The 22,064-nt window shown below is 37.0% G+C and overlaps 1 protein-coding gene across 31 annotated transcripts in view; it reads right to left on the reverse strand.

Annotated features, from left to right (window-relative positions):
- The window catches only part of NRXN1 (neurexin 1), a 712,085-nt gene that overhangs the window by 342,096 nt on the left and 347,925 nt on the right, over nucleotides 1-22,064 (reverse strand). For 19 of the 31 annotated variants that reach the window (XM_035320198.1, XM_035320199.1, XM_035320214.1 and 16 more), the window contains one exon: nucleotides 20,833-20,952. In XM_035320198.1, the coding sequence (XP_035176089.1) occupies nucleotides 20,833-20,952 (120 nt within the window). Of the gene's footprint in view, nucleotides 1-20,832; nucleotides 20,953-21,955; nucleotides 21,983-22,064 lie in introns of all 31 variants that reach the window. The other 12 variants (XM_035320187.1, XM_035320183.1, XM_035320178.1 and 9 more) reach the window with 1 other exon arrangement.

Here is a 22,064-nt window from a genome sequence, read left to right on the forward strand (position 1 = left end):
GCCAAAAAAAAGAGAGCAAATGCTAGCTATTGCTATTAACTTGATTCATCATGTCTTCTGAAAAAATCTGGCTCTTGAGCAAACTTCGCTGGGTGTGACAGTTACCCTGTACTTGCACAATTGTCTGATATGGGAATTTATCCCTTTTCATAAAAAAATACTAAAATACTATACTATAATACTATAATAATACTATAATAGAAACCATCACACTCTTGAGATGCCCAACTCCAAAATAGCGATTAAAATAGTATTTCATTAACATTGTAACAAGAAGTTTCTCAGATGAGCAACATACACAGATTTCAAGTATGAGAGAATACAATTGAAAACAAGTTGCTTATTCAAAATTGGAATGGAGTTATAGCTTTTTTTTATGAAGTGATAAGGTTTACACCTCAAGGTCCACAGACTTAAGTAGATCTCCAAAACATGGAAAATTGACGCAATATATTTTAATGGATGTAAAGTTCTTTTCCCATCTTGGATTTCTGGGGTCTTGAAACCTTTTATAAGATGCACTTTTATCCACTCCCTATTCATTTCTAATGGTTTTCCCACAAAGTGCTACCTGATGCCTCTTCTTCTTCTCTCTCTTTTTTTTTTTTTTTTTTGAATTTAACAGTTCTCCAAGTTTTTAGGTAACAGTAACATTATGGATGGTAAGTGACTAATGATCAATTTTTAAAAGATTACAGGGCTTAAATCTTTGAGACAGGACACAGTAGCATGTAGTATGTAATTTTATCTGTGAGACATCCATTTTCTATCATTAAACTACACTATATAAAAGAAAAAAGCACACTGTAAGAACAGTTATTTCATCAGACAAAATACTCAAGGATTTTTAAGGAGAGAAAAATAACATGCTGCAAGACTCTAACCATGCAGGAGAAAAACAAAACCCTTTTAGAATATTGTTTTAGTTATGGAGTGTTATTTGTAGGATGTCTGAATGCATACAGCCACTAACTTCCTAACGATTAACACAGTTTTATTGACAGGCTTGGCTGCAGAATCACAAGGCAAACATAAATTGCAGCAGATTAGCAGAAGATTTTTTCTTTAAAGAAAAATGTTTAATGGATATTTTGCCTGAGGAGCTTGTTCCAATGTCTTCTCAGTAAAAGAGAATGCATTACCAGGAACCACAGAGGCATAAAGTAAATTTAATAATGGCCCCATGCCATACCTTGGTTATACAGCTACGCAGCAGATCCATATTTAGGCATAGGCTCTGCACATTCAACCCTGGAAATTAAGCATATCAGAGCAATGAAGGCCTCAGTCTCAATAGGTGTTGATAGTACTCACAGCACTCTACAAAGATAGCTGCCTATATCTTGCTCCCATTGAATTTAAGACAGCTTTATCAATAATTTAAATCAAGGTACAATTTGGTCCATAAAGGTGACTGAAATACGCCAAAGGGAAAAGCAGATTGGGAAATATTCCAAAAAAGATAGAAATGAAGAAAATATAATATCAGATGATTTTTTTTTATTATTATTATTATTTTTTTTTTTTACTAACTCTGATTGATCACTATATTCATCTCTCCCAGTTTAAACTGATACAATGAAATAAGAGCTACATTTTGCAAGAAGAAGGAAAAAAAAGCCCTGCTAGGAATACTAATTTGAAAACATGCCGTTCAAGTTACAATTGGCAATAATTGCCAGTCTCAGTTCTGGAACATTTTAATTTACACTCAGCAAACTGGCATTCAGATAGGTGAAAAATTATTTCCTACTTTTAAAAACATCAAAGAAATTGCTTCCAGTCTGATTGTTGCAATTGACATTCCACGGCATAAACACAGGGCAAAAATCAGCACTGAAATGAAACAACTTTTAGAGATGATCATGATAGCCACAGCATCATTGCATGCTTATTTCAGTGTCTGCACAATTGACACATATGTTCTTATAAATAAGGTCATTAATACCTGTCTTAAATGTTAATATGAATGGGCAGCACAGTACAGAAACATTCATTTGAGATGCCACAGAACCCTTCAGAAAAAAAAGTGCACATAAAAATAGACTCTGGAGTTGAATAATATACTTTGCTAGCATCATCTTTTTGTAATGTATCTATTGCCTACAAACTCAGGTCCCAGATGTCATAGTATATTGGATGTTTTTCAGAAAGAGATATGAAATATTGCTGCTAGTTTGGAGTGGACACAATTGTTCATTGTTATGCTAATGCTGACATATCCTCTAAGGTTTGACAGATTTTCCTTGAAAAGTTACACTCTTCAATCTGTATCCAGACAATAGTCTGGATAGACTATAACTTTCTCAAAATATTGCAGTATTATACTATGTCTTCTACTTACATCCCATAGGAATGAATCCCAAACTGACCCTACCTATGTTGGCAGAAAAGCCATTGTGGATAGTGAGTGGGGGACACATCACCACCAAAGTCTATCTGAGAATCCTGACAATTATCCATGTCAATATAGGCAGAGCCAGAAGAAAACTTTTGATCTCCTTTTTTGTTTCCATGTTCTTGTTCATTTATCTTGTTAACCTGGGGGCTGGGGACATAGAGGAGACTTCCCATCCCAAAAGTACCATTACATTCTGTCTTTGTAAGGTAATTACACTGTCTCTCTGTAGATACATTGGATTTTGACCTAAGGCCTTTTTATGCCACTCCAATAAGAAAAAAATAAAGGTCTTGAACTGCTTGAAAACAGCCCCAAGTCCAGTCATAAATAACTACAGAGAATTACTACCCAAATGTTTACTAAGCTAAGGGAAGAGATAAATCATATTATATCTAAATGTAACAAGAGTACTAATAAAAAGTTTTACAGCACAGATGGCAAAGGAAACAAATATTATTTTGAATAATTTCGTTTTTTTTAAACTGATTTAAACTGAACATAATGAAAAAATTATATTCTAAAGACAAGTGTAGGTTAAATAATTTATATATTAAAAAGCTGAGCCTTGGCAAAACAGAGACAGCCTAGTCAAGAATGTGTGTTTCTCATGATTATTAACTGTTTTTATTACTATCTATGACAGAGTGATATCTAATACCTAACGATTTTATACTTTCTGCAAAATTCAGAAATGCTTTTTTTCTTAACTTCAATAATTTTATTACTATAATGAGATTTACACTAAAAAGAATGAGCAATGTGCAATGACTCATAATAACACAGTGGAGTGGATTACCATGATTCCCCTTTGTTTATTGGCAGTATACAACAAGGGTCATTATTAAAGGATTGATATCACTTCTCTGCTTCAAGAACTAAACCACATACTTCCACATAACAATAAAGAATTGTAAGATGAAAAAGCAAATGAAGGTTAAATGTGAAAAGCCTTCAGTGAGCCCTGAGATTTCTTCTGTACTTCCTTTCTCATTTCTACTTGCCCAGAAAGATGAAGACTTTTCCCAGCTAGACGAATCCATCTAATGAATGTCTGCATTTACACATAACTGCTTAGAAAACAGAACATCTGCAATGTGAAAACTCACAAAAAACATCATTGGATTTATATTTTTTTCAGCAGTTTCCATCCATAAAGAAGCAGAAAATAAAAATAAAAAAATGTTCAGACTGTCAAAAGACCAGAAGCTCAATTGAGAATTTTAGAAGACATCTTAATATGAAAAGGGGATTACTGGTACATATGTATGGCAGAGAAGATTTTTCCGAAGTTTTGTTATTGGTCCTTGATTAAATTTCCCATTCCGTGTTTTTTTTTTGTTTGTTTGTTTTTGTTTTTTAATGCAATTGTAATTTAATAGAGTGATGCAAAACTTTTTTTTTTTTTTTTTTTTAAGTGAAAGTGGCTGTGTGCAGATATCCTATGCAGCTTCTTCCCAATGCCTTCTATGATTACAAGTTGGTAGTCCCTCCCATTTACAAATTAAAATCACTTAGAACTCTACTCCAAACTAACTGGTATTGCCCAAAAGAATGCCCAAAACACTTACATGCAAGGTTATCATTGCCTATTGCCTTCTACATTCTTGTATGCTTTCTTTCCTACACTTTCAAGTTTTAAAAACTATATGACATACAATTCCACCAACACTGGTAACTTATTATATACACCTGGTGACCAAAAAATAGTGCAGTTTAGGATCCTGAGGGCAGCAAGGAAGGAGCACAGCGAGCTCGCTCCTCTGGGCTTTGGGAGAGCAGACTTTGGCCTCTTCAGGGATCTACTTGATAGAATACCATGGGACAAAGCCCTGGGGGCCCATGAAAGTTGGTTAATATCAAGGATACCCTCCTCCAAGCTTAAGAGAGATGCACCCTACCAAAGGAGAAGTCAAAAATGCCAGGAGACGTGCATAGATGAACAAGGAGCTCCAGGACAAACTCAAGCAGAAAAAGGAGTCCTATGGAGGGTGAAGCAAGGACAAGGAGCCTGGATGATGTCTGCAATCAGCAGTTTAAGGAAATTTAAAAAAGGAGCAATATTCCTATTTTTGGAGAGTTTCTATGTACATTAGCAGGGTGTTGTGAGAACTTTATTTTGCCATTCAGGATGCTGTTCCTGCTCTAAATACAGAGAAGACCCTTCAGTTTTGACTTTCAAACCTGACATTTTCCAAAAAATAAAAATAAAAATGAATTCAGCAATAATTTTATAGCTTTGTAAATATTACATAATTTCATTCCTTTCTTCATTCTGAAATTTCTAGAGAGTGGGACTAAGAAGCAAGCTGGAGGAATTCCTTAGAAGACTTACCTATCTTTTGGTCAACAGGTTCAAAAAACAAACAAACAAAACAACAACAAAAAACAGCCTGGTACAGAAATAGTGAAATTATGAAAAATACCTTTTCTAGATATCTGAAACTACAATGCAGTGCATTTCTATTATAGGCTTATTAACTAGTACCCACAATCTTTTCCCTGTTTTTTGTCATACTGTATCATCCACAGGAAAAGTTTAATCTTCAGTGAAAGTATCTCGTCCCTGTGCATTTGTTTGCGTTAGAGATGGAATGCTTTCTTTGAAGTTGGCTGTCAACCCAGTAAAGCTGCATTAAATTGTTCAGATTAAATATCAGTAGTAATACACATTGGTAGCAAGTAGAGGCTATAAAGATAAAAGCTTTGGGGTAGAATTTCTGGGGGAAATAGGATTATGTTTGTTCAATAAAATCTTCCCAGAATTGTGATTTTTTTTTGTGTAATTTTCAGGCCTTTGCTATACAGAAGTAACATCCACTCTGTTCTGAAAGTATATGAACTTGATCTGACACTCCACTACTTGTCCAGCCAATTTGGAAACATTTTTTTGTTTATTCCTGGTTGTGCTTTCAATTACAGAGATACTATCATTTTGAATATTTTTCTGCCACAAAGACTTCCCCTCAGGGATTACTGAACAAAGGCTATTAAAATGCGTCCCCATTCTTGTAGCAGACAAAATAAAATAATAATAAGAAAGACTGAATAAAACAGGAAAGAATGGAACTCAAGGTTATGATAGAACTTGGCCAAAGAAAACATGGGAGATTACCAAACAGATCTAAGTAAGAAGTAAGTGGCCTCTTGAACATTTTTTTTTTTTTGATTTTGAGATTCTGAATCTCAAACTTGTCCTTTACTCATATGCATATTGGATCTTTAGCAGATGTGTTCTGAGATGAACACTTTTGTGCAGCCTAGAAACCTGTGTAATAGCTATACACATGGCTTTATTCATGCATAGTAGATCTGACGTGTTTAAAATGTGTCCAGTTTGCTGCTCATGCAAAATGTCAGGATATTTGTGCAGGGGTTCTGATGTTTTTCAAAAATTCTGAGTAACTGTTGTTTATATGCTGTGCGTATCCCATATATGTCCACTGTGTTCCAAATGTACTATATTCACTGCACACATGAAAGCCTTTTCTGTTTAATACACACAGAAATAAGACAATCCTAAAATTGATTTATGGGCCAGGAGAGTGACGTTCAATTACTTGAAGGAGAAAGAGGACAGGGGACTTTAATTACGAGGATAATTCTACAATATGGGGAACAGAAAAAGACAGAAAAGGCCCTTCAGCTTCTTGTGATGTGACAAAACATTGTCGTCTTTTTGATTCTCTGCAGGAGACTTCTGGCCCAAAGTCAAAACCAGGTACATGAGCTGGCCATAAACCTGTTTAGATATGTGACACCAGCTACAACTCAAGTTCATGAAATTAAAAAAAAAAAAAAAAGGTACTTTCAGTAAGCACCAAGTAACACAGTATTTAAAGCAAACAAACTAACATGAGCAAAGATATGACCATCTGTCACTTACAAAATCAGTGATTAAAATCAACTTTCTGATTATTTTTTTGACCAGGCAGGAAAGCCAACCTATAATTACCACTGGACCAGAAGAAAATCTATAAAAGTAATCAACCTGAGCCCAGGCTAACATCCAGAAGATAGGATCAAAAGAGGAAAGAAAACACAGGAGGAAGTATTTCAAACTATTTCAAAAACTCTAACGCATATTTCTGTTTAACAGTGGGGGGACAGGAAAAATGCTTTGTATGACCACATGTGGTCACTTTGGATTTCAACATACTGAAATTGCTCACTGAAGTCATGATTTGAGACTGGGATTGTAACTAAATTCCAGTTTGCTGGTAGCAAGTGTCTGCTCTTGTCCTATTTTAGAAAGCATATGCATACCTTTTGTACCCAGCACACTGAAATGTTTTTACCATACAAGTGATCAAAAACCTGCTTTTTAGTGGGACTAAGCAACATCATCTCCTACTTTTGGGATCTCTGGAAAAGAGGTAGTGGTCCTCCACAGCTAATACTTCTGAGTGGCATTAAGTTCCCAAATTCAAGGTACTCTGGCCTCTCTGTAAAATCTTTTATATAACCCAAGCATCAGCCCACTGATTTTACCAGATTTTTTTCTGAAGATTTTCACTGTTTAAAAGACAGAGAATTTTAGAACACCACACACTACAGACAAGGCTTCCTTATACAGTACAACAGACTCAGAGCTTATGATGATTTGCAAATGGTATCTGTAAATATTAATGTTTTTTGACATTGAACACTGCATGTCATGCATTTTAAGTGCTTTTTAGTGTGTGGATGCTTACAGTGAAATGAAGTGCTTCTTTGTATGTCTGTTTTCAGTTGGAAGTATGGCTTCATTACAAGGAGTGATAGCATAAAGCTTAGCTGCACAAACACTCCTCCAGAATTAGCAACAAATGAACAAACATCCTTAATACAGCTTTTGAATTGTCTTTGTGGGCACCAGCTTCATGAACGTTAAATGTTCTTCACCATATTTTCTTCAAATCCAGAGTGTCAGAACCAAAGCTAAGTATTGACCACTTTTAATATGGAACAGTTTTCTTCAGGCTGGGACTGTATTTTGGATGGCTTCATTAATCAAGCAGAGACTAAAATATGGTAAAATTCCTTTACCCATAAATGTAATGCTTCTTACACTATTTTCATAGTTACTATTAAACCTTCTTCCTTCTTTCAAAATTTCCTGAAATACCTAAGTTGAACATGGCTACAAAGACTTTCATACAAACACCAGTGTACAAGATTCATAAGCTTCAGTCAAAATGAGACACTGAAGGATCTTAAACATCACATGTGATATTAAGAGAGAATAAGCATGTTTACAGATGTATGTGCTAGGAAGAACATTGAAATTTCATTCATATTGGCCCGCCAGCTCCATCTAATCACCAGTAATAAGTGATCAGAAACAGGTATAATATCCATCCTGTAGAGTAGGAAGAGAATAAAAGCATGAAAACTACAAAAATGCCTGAATTATCTTTCTTTTTGCCTTGCATGTTTCTTGGCACGTTTCATGCATGTTTCATGGCACAACTTCTGCTGCAGTTGTGCCATGAATAATGATTAATCTTGCTCAGAAACCTACTAGTTACCTAAAATTTATATTAATACATGATATTGTTGGAATGTTGCAGCTTGCAAGACTGTATTCGTATATTTTTTCAGAGAAATCTATGAGAAAGAACACACCAGTGCATGTTTCCATTCTCTGCTGCTGAGGAATTGCGCAGATCATTAATTTGGACTCCAGAACACCTTGATTTATCCAAATAAGATTCAGGTAATTTTTTAAACTTTTAATAAAAGTATTTTATTTGCCTCAGTTTTCTACAATACCTGACAAAAAATGAAAACACAGAGGACTCCAAAGAAGGTATCAAAATCTTTTTTTTTTTTTTTTTTTAATGAGTACAGGATTTCCTTATATGTTTATTGTTACTTAGAATCTACCCTACCTATCTATCTGTCAAGCAAGAATACATGCTGGGGAAGATCAGGTTGCCTTAGTAACCTGAGTCCAGTTGTACAGACTTTAGAAAGGCAAAACTATTCAGTCTTTTCTGATGTGTCACCCATCATTGTACTATTGTACTTAAATATCTTACACATAAGATAGATATCTATTACTAAACTCCTCGTATGTACTTTGAGGTCTTCTCATACTATGGGTTATAGAAGAGACAGCTTGGGAAAGCTTTTTCTTCATTCCTACCATTTATGATCCTTGCATTTCTCATTTATTAAAAATAAATTTAAAAAATAGCACTTCCTCATTGCTCTTTTCTAGGGGGGCTTGTTGGAAAGGAATGACTGGCAAAAGTATGGAAGTAAAACTTCTGCTGCAGTTGTGCCATGAATAATGATTAATCTTGCTCAGAAACCTACTAGTTACCTAAAATTTATATTAATACATGATATTGTTGGAATGTTGCAGCTTGCAAGGCTGTATTCGTATATTTTTTCAGAGAAATCTATGAGAGAGAACAGTGACAATATTTATCCACTATGCTATAATGTGAATAGCTATAATGTGAATAGCTTTTGCAATAGATTCTAAATTTCAGACTGGATTGTACATAGCATGTCATTAAATTGTAATAATTGAAAGTTCAAGAGAAAGGAATCTAACAATACCCAGCAGAACAATTTTCATTCCATGAGAATATATTTAATTACCCCTTAATTATTTTCACCTTTATGACACTGGAAACACTTCTACAATTTGATTTACAAAATTATTACTCCATTAATAAGAGAAAGATATTATTGACATACCAAAATTCAATTTAATTACTCCCTTGATTCCTCCAGAGGCAGAGAAGTTTGCAATTTTCTGACACTATGTTCCATTTTTAATATTGTGAAATAGAAAATACCTCTGAGTAGTCCAGAAATGTTGCATAATTGCTTCTATCTGAGCTACAAGCACAGCTATAAAAATGTATTCTGGCTACCTTGAGTTTCATTTTGGTTTCCTTTGTATCACATTATCGCACTTGAAGCTTTCCTTGTTACTGTTTGTTAGAAATATTCTCACATACATGAGTTTCTACAGTCACTATCAAACAATCTTTTTTCTCTCTATTTTTTTTTTCCATTTATTTTTATTTATTTATTTATTTTAAGGAGCTTGGAAATTTCTTAACTATTTTAGGTATGTATCCATACCTAAACGGTCATTTGACTACTCCAGAATTTTTATATAAACAAAAATTTCTAAAACTTGTTTTCAGACTGTCAAGAAAAGCATGCCTGGTAACTTACATAATTGATAGACTGGACATATATTAAAAATCTTGTTCCACAGCCATGGTTCCCAGGTAGCACTTCTTGCCTTCCTTGTTCTTTTAACAGTTTTTCTAATTCTCCTAAACACCTCAACATTTCTGCATTTTCAAGACTGCTTGTGTGAAATCCTTCTTTTGACGTTTTTACAAATTAGGCCACTGATGTTTGTCACCAAAGGATCTTGATATTCATTATAGAGAGTGATTGGATAAGATAAAATGAACAAATTGAGATTTCTTCAATCAGATCATTCCAGAAGCTTGCCCTGTACTGTAATTTTGTGTGCAGCTATCTTTATTTCTCCTGTGTACTGTAAGCCTCCATGGCAAAATAATCATATGAAGTATTTAGACTGGTACGTTATGAGGGACAGATTTTTAATTCTCAGCTCCTGGAAATGGAAATCAAATGTTGTAAAGTACTCAGAGGAATTTTCTATCCCTTTTCTTAATAACAGGTTATATGTTTATTGCTAGCTAGCAACTGCAGACTTAGCCAGAAAATTATGATTTTGGAAAGTACTATTCAGTGACGCATATGATTAGTTTAGGTTTTGGTCACTGGTTTAATTAAACTTCTTATTTTTGTGTATATACTTCTCATAAAAGTAGCATTAAGAATGACCCTACAATCTAGGTGTCAAAAGGTCCAAAAAATGCAATATCCTGAACAGCTAAGTAAATTAATAAACATGAAAGAAATATATCACAGAATTTTCTTTTCTAGGTTGGAAGAGACCTCAAGATCATCAAGTCCAACCTCTGACCTAACACTAACAGTCCCCACTAAACCATATCCCTAAGCTCTACATCTAAACGTCTTTTAAAGACCTCCAGGGATGGTGACTCCACCACTTCCCTGGGCAGCCTATTCCAATGCCTAACAACCCTTTCGGTAAAGAAGTTTTTCCTAACATCCAACCTAAAACTCCCCTGGCGCAACTTTAGCCCATTCCCCCTCGTCCTGTCACCAGGCACGTGGGAGAATAGACCAACCCCCACCTCGCTACAGCCTCCCTTGAGGTACCTGTAGAGAGCGATAAGGTCACCCCTGAGCCTCCTTTTCTCCAGGCTGAACAAGCCCAGCTCCCTCAGCCGCTCCTCATAAGACTTGTTCTCCAGGCCCCTCACCAGCTTCGTAGCCCTTCTCTGGACTCGCTCGAGCACCTCCATGTCCTTCTTGTAGCGAGGGGCCCAAAACTGAACACAGTACTCGAGGTGCGGCCTCACCAGAGCCGAGTACAGGGGGACGATCACCTCCCTAGCCCTGCTGGCCACACTGTTTCTTATACAGGCCAGGATGCTGTTGGCCTTCTTGGCCACCTGAGCACACTGCTGGCTCATATTCAGCCGACTATCAACCATCACTCCCAGGTCCTTCTCTGCCTGGCAGCTCTCCAACCACTCACCTCCCAGCCTGTAGCTCTGCTTGGGGTTATTGCACCCCAGGTGCAGGACCCGGCACTTGGCCTTGTTGAACTTCATGCAGTTGACCTCGGCCCATCGGTCCAGCCTCTCCAGATCCTCCTGCAGAGCCTTCCTACCCTCAAGCAGATCGACACACGTACCTAACTTGGTGTCATCTGCAAACTTACTGAGGGTGCACTCAATGCCCTCATCCAGATCATCAATGAAGGTATTTAAAAGGACCGGTCCCAGCACCGAGCCCTGGGGAACGCCACTAGTGACCGGCCTCCAACTGGATTTGACTCCATTTACCATGACTCTTTGGGCCCGGCTATCCAGCCAGTTTCTAACCCAATGAAGCGTGTGTCAGTCCAAGCCAAGAGCAGCCAGTTTCTTGAGGAGAATGCTGTGGAAAACAGTGTCAAAAGCCTTGCTGAAGTCAAGGTAGACCACATCCACAGCCTTTCTCTCATCCACCCAGCGCGTCACTTTTTCATAGAAGGAGATCAGGTTCGTCAACCAGGACCTGCCCTTCATAAACCCATGCTGACTGGGCCTGATCGCCTGCTTGCCCTGCAAGTGCTGCGTGATGACTCTCGAGATAATCTGCTCCATGAGCTTCCCTAGCACTGAGGTCAAACTGACAGGCCTGTAGTTTCCCGGGTCAGTCCTCCAGCCCTTCTTGTAGATGGGCGTTACATTTGCTAGCCGCCAGTCAACTGGGACCTCCCCTGATAGCCAGGAATGTTGATAAATGATGGTAAGCAGCTTGGCCAGCACCTCTGCCAGTTCTCTCAGTACCCTCGGGTGGATCCCATCCGGCCCCATCGACTTGTGCACATCCAAGTGCCGTACCAGGCCACCAACCATTTCTTCATGGATAGTGAGGGCCACATCTCTCTCCCTATCCCCTTCCACCAGTTCAGGGTACTGGGTATCCAGAGAACAATCGGTATTGCCGTTAAAGACTGAGGCGAAGAAGGCATATGTGCCAAAAGGATTTTAATCAATCATTTGGTTAACACCAGACTGATATGTAAAAGGGATTATGTGAATATCACCCTAAAATTTGCATTTCAGAAGAAGAAAGACATTGTGAGAGGAGAATGACTATCCAATGTCATCACCATATGATCAGAAAACTAAGAAGTTGCTGCATGGCTAAGTGAAAATAATAAATATCCTTTTTTAGTGTGTCTGAGTATACATATACAAACAATGTTAAATTTCAAGCATAAAGTACCATAAACCTAGGGAAAGCCACCTGTACATTTCTGTGTAAAATATTTAATTATCCCTCCTTGGATACGGACATAATTGCTAATTGCATGTTCACATAGTATAAGACTCTTGCCTCATTCAGTGCAAAAATGCACCTGTTCTGATCAGAGTACTTCAGAGAAGATTGGTGCTTATAAAACTGCTCATTTATTGCAAAAGTTGAATTGCTGACTCAATATTTAGTTGTTTTTAGTTTTTTTTTTTGTTTTTTTTTTTTTTGTAGTTCAAATTATAACCTCAATATTACTTAACGCACTCTCCAAGCATAACACAGAAAAGAGAATTATTCAATCCCTTCTGGAATTTGTATAACACCAAATACTCTAACATCCAAATCTCTCAAACTTTTAACTATATATATATGTATATATATATACACAAACACACACATATATATTTTTTTTTACAATGCCCTGTAACACAAGGAAGCTCTTGATCTATCCTCGATAACAGCCAAGAGTATCTACTGTTTGGTGTGCTCAATCTGAGATAATTGCTATTTGACTTTCTGGAAAGATACCTGCTTCAATCCCAATTTTGAATGTTCAGCATGCAAGTCAGAACAAAGATTGTTTGCTTAGCAAGAAAATTACAAATATTGAAATAATGAATCCACTGTCATAAAACATACGTGATCTATCCTTTGTAAGTCCATATTGGCTACTTCTACTTGCCTTCTTGCCCCTAGTATGTTTGGAAATAGCTTCTAGATGGGTTTTCTCTATCACATTTCCAGGCAGTGAGGCTAGCCTGATTAGTCTGTAATTTTCTCCTTCTTGAAGACAGGGGAACTACTTGCTTTTTCTCCAGTTCTCTGGAACAGCCCCCAGCAGCCATGACCTTTCAAAAATAATCAAGAGCAAATTCACAATGACCAGTGGCACACAAGGATGTGTCGCATCTGGTGCCATGCACTTGTGCATGTCCACTTGGTTTAAATGTTCCCTGGCCTGATCTTTCTCCACACAGGTAAGTCTTGCTCCAGCCTTTGACTGTTCTCAGATAACCGGGACTGCTGAAAGTGCTAAATGGCCAGTCTTAGCAGTAAAGACCAAGGCAAAGAAGGCACTGAGTAACTCAGTCTCTTACATATCTCTTGCCATGAGGTCCCGTCACTTTATTCAGTGGTGGGCCTACATTTTCCTGCACTTTCTTTCACTTCTGACAGGAGATCTTCCTGTTGCCCTCAATATCCCTTGCCAGACAAGTCTTTGGTTTTCCTAGCCCCATCCCTGCATGCACAGACAGTGTTAATATATTCTTCCTGTGCCACCTGGCCCTGCATGTACCTCTTGCATGCTGATGTCTGAGTTTTGTCAGGAGCTCCTCCTGCCTTCTGCCACATTTGCTTAATTTCCTGTGCATCAGAGTTAATTGCTCCTGAGCTTGGAGGAAGTGATCCCTGAAGAACATGGATCCCATGAAGAACATGGAACCCATGGAATTCTTCCAAGCAGACCCTGGCCTGGAATCTGTTCTCCTGAAGTCCAAAGCTTGTATTCCTGCATTTTGACTCATTCCCTCCTCTCAGGAACTCCCCTTTTGCTTGTCAGCCCAGTCTACTACTTCCGCACTTTGTTGTGGGTTGTCTTCTCCATTTTAAACTATTTACATCCCTGGTTCTCTTATTATCAGGTTGGCCAGCCTCTTAGCAAATATGCTTTTATACAACTTAGCTTATATAGCTAATAGATTTCATCTTGTCCTAGTAGGTCTTCTTCAAATTCCTTGCCCACATATTTGCAATAAAATCTAATTATGGTTACAGATATATCTTAGCTGAGAAGCAGTATCTCCATAATGCAACCAATTTTTATTTATTAAAAAAAAAAAAATGAAAAATTAAATTAAAAAAAAAATGAAAAAATGAACCTGTAACTTCAACACAGCTTGCCATTCAAATGGGGGCTTTTGATTTTTTGTGGTAAAAGTCAAAATAAAATGATTTTTGTTGTTGTTGTTGTTTTGTTTTTAAGTTTTATTACTCACAGTGGTTGAAAATGTCAATTTCCTAGTCAGAAGAGACTTCATGGTGAAGTTTTAACTCTTCAGAAATAGATTTTAATGGAAGTGTTGACACAGTGTTAGCTATACCATTACAAACACAACACCAATACATTATTCCCTTATGGTAACAGACAGTGTTGACACTGCCCTGTAATTTGGCACAGAACATTTCTGTAGTAATGTAATGTGACAATGTTATTATGTCTGCAATTTTCCATGCCATAATAGCAGTATTTGTTTCCACAAACATGGCATTATGTTCACTAATATGGTTATACGTAAAGACTGTGTGAGTAAAAAACACATGTAAACTTGGAGACAGAAGACAATCTCTTGTAGATTTGTTTTGTTTTGCCAGAATCATATTCAACCCCACTCTTATGAAAAAGCTGAATACTCTGGGAGGACAGCTCTCATCACTGTTAAAAATATTTACAACATTTATGGTGTACTTTCTCAGAGGAGTTGCATGCAGCCATCCATTTGTAAGAACAGTCGTTAATTTTCCTTCTAGTACAGTTTTCTACATAATGCTATTTTGTAAGAAGATCTGCTACTGACCTCCCTTGGACTTATAACACCTCTGTCTATCACATCTAAAGAACACTGTTGCTCCGAATATTTAAGTGTCATATCAAATTAAAAGAAAAAAATGATAATCAACATGGCATCTTGGGATCAAAACTTAGCCTGCCTTGTTCCTCTTTCAGTACTTAGGAAATGACATCACATAGAATGTTTCTACCTGTGTCACCACAAAGGCTTAGTCTACAAGCACTCCGTATTCACTGTAGTGAGTACTGAAATTTAAAACCAATAGATTTTTTTTTCTGGATTAAACTCTGTGTGTTCCCAAATACAGCTGTAAAGCTGTAATCTTACCCTTGCTGGCCCAGGTCATTTTCTGTAGGAGTAAATTCCATGAACTTCTCCTCTCTAGCTTTCATGCAGATGACACTCTTGGATTGCTAAAAGAATACCAACCTGGTTCACATGCTGCTTATTTTGAGTGAACTTTTAAGAAGTCTTAATTTTAAGCTCAGCACATTTTCACTTGGAATAAATTAGCCATCAGTAAAGGAATAATAATTTACTGTTGTAGAAAAGATTAAAGATACTTCTTACCCATTCTTATCAATAGAATATATTAACAATTTTCAAGAAATTATTTCTTTCATTATTTCCTCCAAACTTTAAAAAGAAAGATAAGAATGATACATATGAAACACTTACATTGTGAAGTTCAGGAATGATATGCATGTCAAATCTTTGTACACTGCAGTTACTCTAGGAAACATGCTGAAAGCCTCAGCTTAACTCAGGAAGTAAATTTATGCATGTGTATGCAAATTGAAGACAATGAAAAACTGGGAGGAGTTGCTGATAGACCAGGTGCATGTGCTTCCATTCAGAGGGTCACTAACAGGCTGGAGAGGTGAGCTAACAGGAAACTCATGAAACAACTAAAAATGCCAAGTCCTTGTAGGAAAGGAGCTGTGTGTTCTAGTGGATACCAAGTTGAACATGAGTCAGCAAGGTTCCCTTGCAGCAAAGAAGGCCAACAGCCTCCTGGGATGGATGAGGAAGAACGTTTTCAGGAGGGATAGGCAGTGTGGACAAGGCAACAGAGATAACATTGAGATAACATGGGTCTGTTACTTGATGAGGATGGCCACCTCATAAATAAACAAAGTAGAGACATTTAATGCTTTCTTTACTTGTCTTCAACACCAATGATGTGCCCTGGGAGCATCACAGCCCTGAGTAGCAGGAAAGTAACTGTAGAAACAATGAACTCCCAAATAACTGTGAGGTTGTATGTGAATTGTTGCTCAAGCTGGATGCACAGAGGTCTGTGGACTGCACATAGGTCTATGGAGGATTCATCCCAGGGTGCTGGGATGGCTGATGTCATTGTGAGATCTCTCTCAATTATTTTTCAGCAGTCTTGGGAATATAAAGAGGTCCCAGGTGACTGGATAAATGTTGTCCCGGTTTTCAAGAAGAGCATGAAAGAAGACTCTGGTAATTACAGGGCTATCAGTCTCTCTTCAGTGCTTGGCAAATTTATGGAGAAGATTATTCCAGGAGTTATTGAAAAACACGTGGAAGACAGTTCAATCGTAATTCAGAGAGAACCATGGGTTCATGAAGGAAAAGTCCTGTTTAACTAACTTAATTTCCCTTCAAGACGAGGTTACCCACCTAGCTGACCAAGGGAAGCCAGCTGATATAATCTTTTTGGATCTCAGCAAAGTTTTCAATACTGTTTCTCACAGTATGCTTTTGGACAAAATATCCAGCATACAGCTAGCCACATACATAATAGGATGGGTGATCAATCAGCTGATTGGTAAAGCCCAAATAGTTTAAATAAATGGGGTTATATCTGGCTTGTGTTCAGTCACTAGTGGGGTTCCCCAGGACTCCATTTTAGGGCTAGTCCTCTTCAATGTTTTTACAAATAATCTGGATGAATGCCTTCAATGAATACTAAGTAATTTTGCAGATGATACTAAGTTAAGAGGCGCTGTTGACTTCCTCATGGGTAGGGAGGCCATGCACAAAGATCTTTACAAAATAGAGGGCTGGGCCTTCACTAACCATGTGAATATTTAACAAGAGCAAGCACCCGATTCTGCACCTGGAGCAGGGCAATCCTGAGTATTTCTACAGAACGGGGAATGAGAGGCTAGAAAGCAGTCCCACAGAAAGGGTACAGCAAGCTGGTTGACAGCAAGCTGAATGAGAGCCAGCAGTGTGCCTTGGCAGCCAAAAGGGCCAACTGTATCTTGGGGTGCATCACGCAAAACATTGCTAGCTGGTAGAGGGAAGTGACTGCCCCATTCTGCTTTGTGCTGGTGCAGCCTCACCTTGAGTACTGTGTCCAGTTCTGGGCACCACAACATAAGGATATAAAAGTATTACAGATTGTCCAAAGGAAGGAAAAAAAAAAAGATTGTGAAAGGTTCAGAGGGGAAGATGTATGAGGAACAGCTGAGGTCACTTGCTTTGTTGATATCAGAGAAGAGGAGGCCCCATCATGGTCTATAGCTTCCACATGAGGAGAATGGAGGGGCAGATGCTGATCCTTTTCCCTCTAGTGACAGTGATAGGACCTGAAGGAATGACATGAAGCTGTGTCACAGGAGGTTCAGACTGGATATTAGGAAAAGGTTCTTCACCAAAAGGTTGGTCAGAACAGGCTCCCTGCGGCACCAAGCCTGCCAGAGTTCAAGTGTTTGGACAGTGCTCTCAGATATATGGTTTAATTCTTACGTAGCTCTGTGTGAAGCCACGAGTTGGACTCGATGATCCTCATGGGTTCCTTCCAACTCAGGATATTCTATGATTCTGTGATTTATAACTACCTGATGGGTGGTAGTAAAGAAGACAGAGCCAGGCTGTTCTCTTTGATGGTGAAAGTGACAGGTCAAGAGGCAAGGGTCACAAACTGAAATCTCATTTTAGATATAAAAAACAGTTTTCTACTGTGTGGGTGTCGGAGTACTGGCACAAGTTGTCCAGAGAGGTTGTGAAGATGCATACTTGGAGATACTAAAAACCCAGCTGGACACAGTCCTGAACAACATGCTCTGTGCAGAAGGGCTAGACTATACTGTCTCCACAGGTTCCCTTTTCCTTCAGACATTCTGTCACTCTGAAATTTCTACTTGAATACGTTCACTAAGAACCGCTGGAACAAAATAATCGGGAGCTATGGTGGGTTAACCCTGGCTAAAGACCAAACTCCCACCCAAATGCTTGCTCATTCCCCCTTCTCTGATGGTGGTGTTGCCTCTGCTGTTTCTCTTTTCATTCTCTCCTCCTGTCCAGTGTTTTTGCCCTTTCTAACTATGTTTTCCCAGAGGTGCCACAGAGTGGCTGAGGTGCTGGGCTGTGTCTTCTGGTGAGTCTGTTGGAAGTGGCTGGAACCAGCTATGTCTGGTGTGGGGCAGCCCCAAAGTTTCCTGATATAGTCCCCTGCAAACTCCTTGCTGCTAACATCTGGACATGTACACTCAGTACAGGAGGATGCAATTCTTTATAAGCCAGTTACATTTTAACTGTTTCTTTTATGATATGTGACACTTATTTTTAAATGGTCTTTTGTTAAAACAAAATCACCACCTATGAAATTTTGATGTCACTAATACTCCATTTTACATAAGCCTAAATAAGCATAAATTGGTACATTCAAATGTAAAGGCAGTCTGTCTATGTAAGAATACTGTATTGCTGTAACAATACTGGGTTAGGTTTCAGTCTCTGTCAATTAACTTTGCTCCATGTGTGATTGGCAATGGAATTGTGTCACTGCTGAGGAACATCCTTTAACTGTTCACAAGGGGCTGTGTTTTTCAGCAGCAAGCAGGTACTACTCCAGACCTGTCACTCACTTGATGCAAAAGGAATTGGGCTTACTTCATTGCTGCAAACTTTAGCCTGTGTTCTGTAGCCTATGCAAGTTACTAAAAACTGTGGTAACACTTCATCATTCCTCATTCCATTATACTTTTCTCAAACAAAGCAGAGAGAAGTCTAGGAACATACAGATGACATTGAGATGTCATTGAGATGACAACAACATATTTTTTCTTTATTTTCCTCCGTGTATATATATATATGTATATATAATATTACGTTATATGTATATATTGTTACAAAAAAAAAATCTCGTTAGATTTGCTTGGTAGACTTTTGGAATGTTAACTAATCTAAAGAGCCAAGATAAAGCAGAAAATAGATGAATTATAGTTACCAGACTCTGCATTCGATCACAAACCATCCATATCTAGGATAAATTTATATTTCATGTTTGTGACAGAATATTACAAAATTACTTATCTGGGAAAAATTAAGCATTTTTTTTGCAGCCATGTACTAAAGATACTAGCATCAAAAATGGTATATGGAAAGTTATCTGATAGTGTACAGTGTCATCCACATTGCTGTATGAATGAGCCTTCACTGACAGGTGAATATCTTTCTTATGTAAGTTCTTAAATTTATTGAAAAAATAATTCACAGAATATTCTGGGTTCAGACATCAGTTATTATTAACACAAATTTAGAAAAAGAGTTTTTGCGTTGCTAGATGTGAAATATACAATTTCTTATTCATAGCTTTTAGTTGCTTTTGGAAGAAATCAGAAGTTACTGAAGAACAGAAATAATGGCATTAAAAAAAAAAAAAAAGAAACATTTTTTCTACTGTATTAGATAAGGAGCTGAAATCTTTATAAATACATGCTTAGAAGTATAACTAATTATATTATTGGAAGTGGAAACCTAATAAACACAAAACTTTGTTCAAATTTTCTAAAGCATTTTCATCTCTATTTCACATTTCATCTGTACCGTGACAACAATTGTAAAGAAACAGACTGACATAAGTCTTTCCCATAGTTTTTAAAAAGTGGTCAAGAGTAGAAAAGTGGAACTTGCACAAGAATCTTTTTTTTTTTTTTTTTTTTCCAGCTTTTCCATGTAACTCATTTTTTAGCCTTTGATTGGATATAATTTGTGCCAAAATCTCATGAGATGTTAGCTACTTTCTTATTTAAGAGTTTAACCACAAAGATGTACCTTGCTGGAGACTGGAAAATCAGAACAAGACACAAAAATCCAAAATGCTTGAATAGATAGTTATACAAACACTTCCTGCCATCAGGCATTCATTCAGAGACATGTATACAAATGAAAATAAAACTGACTACATTTAAAGAAATTCCCTTTTCATATAGATGCAAAAACATGTAGCTTAAGGATATTTCAAATGTCCTGAGTTAAAAAGAAAAATCGTTAGTTTTCTTTAACTAGTTGCCATGGACCATCATGGCTCTTACATTACTGCTCCACTTTCAGTTCTGCTTAATTCTATTTTGATCAATAAAACTAGATTGGAATAAAACTAGATTATGACATTGGTGAATCAGGACCTTATTTATGACACATTTAAGCTTTTCCTGAAAGACCAGATGGTTGGTGTACATTATGTAGTTTTATTGAGATGAAATTTAAAAGAACTAAAATACTCGGCATGCTTTTATTATTGGAATGCTTAGTGTGTCACCTAAAGAAATCAACAAAGGGAGATAATAAGCCTTGTCAACTGTTTCACAGTAATTATAGCCCTCATGATATAATGCAAGAAAATTGCAATATAGCTTAAGATAATAAAATGTAGAAGTGTTTTTTTTTTTTTTTTTTTTTTTTTTCAGTCAGAAAAGAAAATATATTTGTAACATTTATGCAAGAAAGGGCTTATTTCAAAGAGGTAGCCATCAGTATATTAGACATACAATCAAGTATAATAAAACCAAATTCTGTCAATGTTCCATACAGCACATTGCCCAAAATTTAAACTGTATATTTTAGCTATGTTCTTCACACAAGCCTTACCGATTTTCACAAGGTTTGCCAGTCCATTTAAATATCGTATATTAGAGTAATATAAAGCTATAGATGCTTGCTTCAAATATTGCCTTAGAGCTCTAGAGCTTTCAGATCAGCACATTTTAGTGTACTTACGGTCATTGCATAATGGTCCGCTAAAGGAGGTCATGCTACAATCACAGCTGAATCCATCCCACTGCTGCAAGCACACTCCCTGGTTTGCACATGAATCCTCTTGGCATGTCGTGCTTGGGCCTGATGAGAACATACAAAAAGGACTTGCACTTTGCCTTCCAAATAAATAAATGCATTTCTCACTGGATCACATTAACTAGTTGCCAACATCTCAAATCAAATGAGCAAAGAGTTACCAAGGGAAAACACACATAAACTTGCTGTTTTGTGCCTTTTTTTTTTTTTTTTTTTTTGTAGCAGCACATAATATTAAAAGGACATTTTTGCTTTAGTTCTATGACTTATATGTCATAAACACATAAAAATGCAAGAACTGAAGCATCTATATTCCAGGTACAGTGGGGATGTTAGCTTTATTGCGAGTTATTTGTCATTCTCATATCAGATCATTAACTGGCTAAATGTTTTCTAAATCTTCAGTATTATTTTTCCTGTAAATACATTTCAACTAGCAAAGTCAGATGCCAGAGAAAGCAAAGTTCTGGGAGATGAAATAAAAGATTCAAACATAAGGTAAACCCAAACCAAAACAAAATAAGAAATTAATAAAATGAAGCTATGTTATACAGTGCTTTCAATCCCAGATATTGTTTTAAATTATTTAGGTCTGAAATAAAGAGAAGTTTGGCATTCTTTGGCATGAATGTTGGCAAGTACTGATTCACATGCTTCAGGGATCCCATGCAGATTCCTTTTATAAAGGGAAATGAAGAAAATCAGATTACTAATGAACTGGCATGCCGAAATGTGATATACACATGAAAAACAAACTACTCTATTTCTAGAGAATCATAACTAGACTACTGAAATATAAATAAATTTTTAAAAGTATGATCAAAGCACTAAAGCAGTCACTATACAAAACATATTCAAGACTGAAAGCCTTTATGCAAACTATGCTGGAAAATGAAGGTTCATGTAGCACATTGTTTTAGAGGTGTGAAAGACAAAATCTGAAATAAAATAACACACTTTAGTTCTGAAATGTACAGAGCACTTATTGCAGTAATCCAACTGTGCATTGGGGGTTTCAGTCTTGTTGAATACACACAGGGCTATCTACCTTGCAAATCAGCTTTCATCAATGCAACTTTGTCAGCAAAATAAAAAAGCAAAATATATTAAATGTTAGTAAGCAATATTGAAATGGCAGCAAACACAGAAAAAACATT

The sequence above is a fragment of the Oxyura jamaicensis genome, chromosome 3 (genome assembly GCF_011077185.1).
Source record: "Oxyura jamaicensis isolate SHBP4307 breed ruddy duck chromosome 3, BPBGC_Ojam_1.0, whole genome shotgun sequence".
In the NCBI taxonomy this organism is placed as follows: domain Eukaryota; kingdom Metazoa; phylum Chordata; class Aves; order Anseriformes; family Anatidae; genus Oxyura; species Oxyura jamaicensis.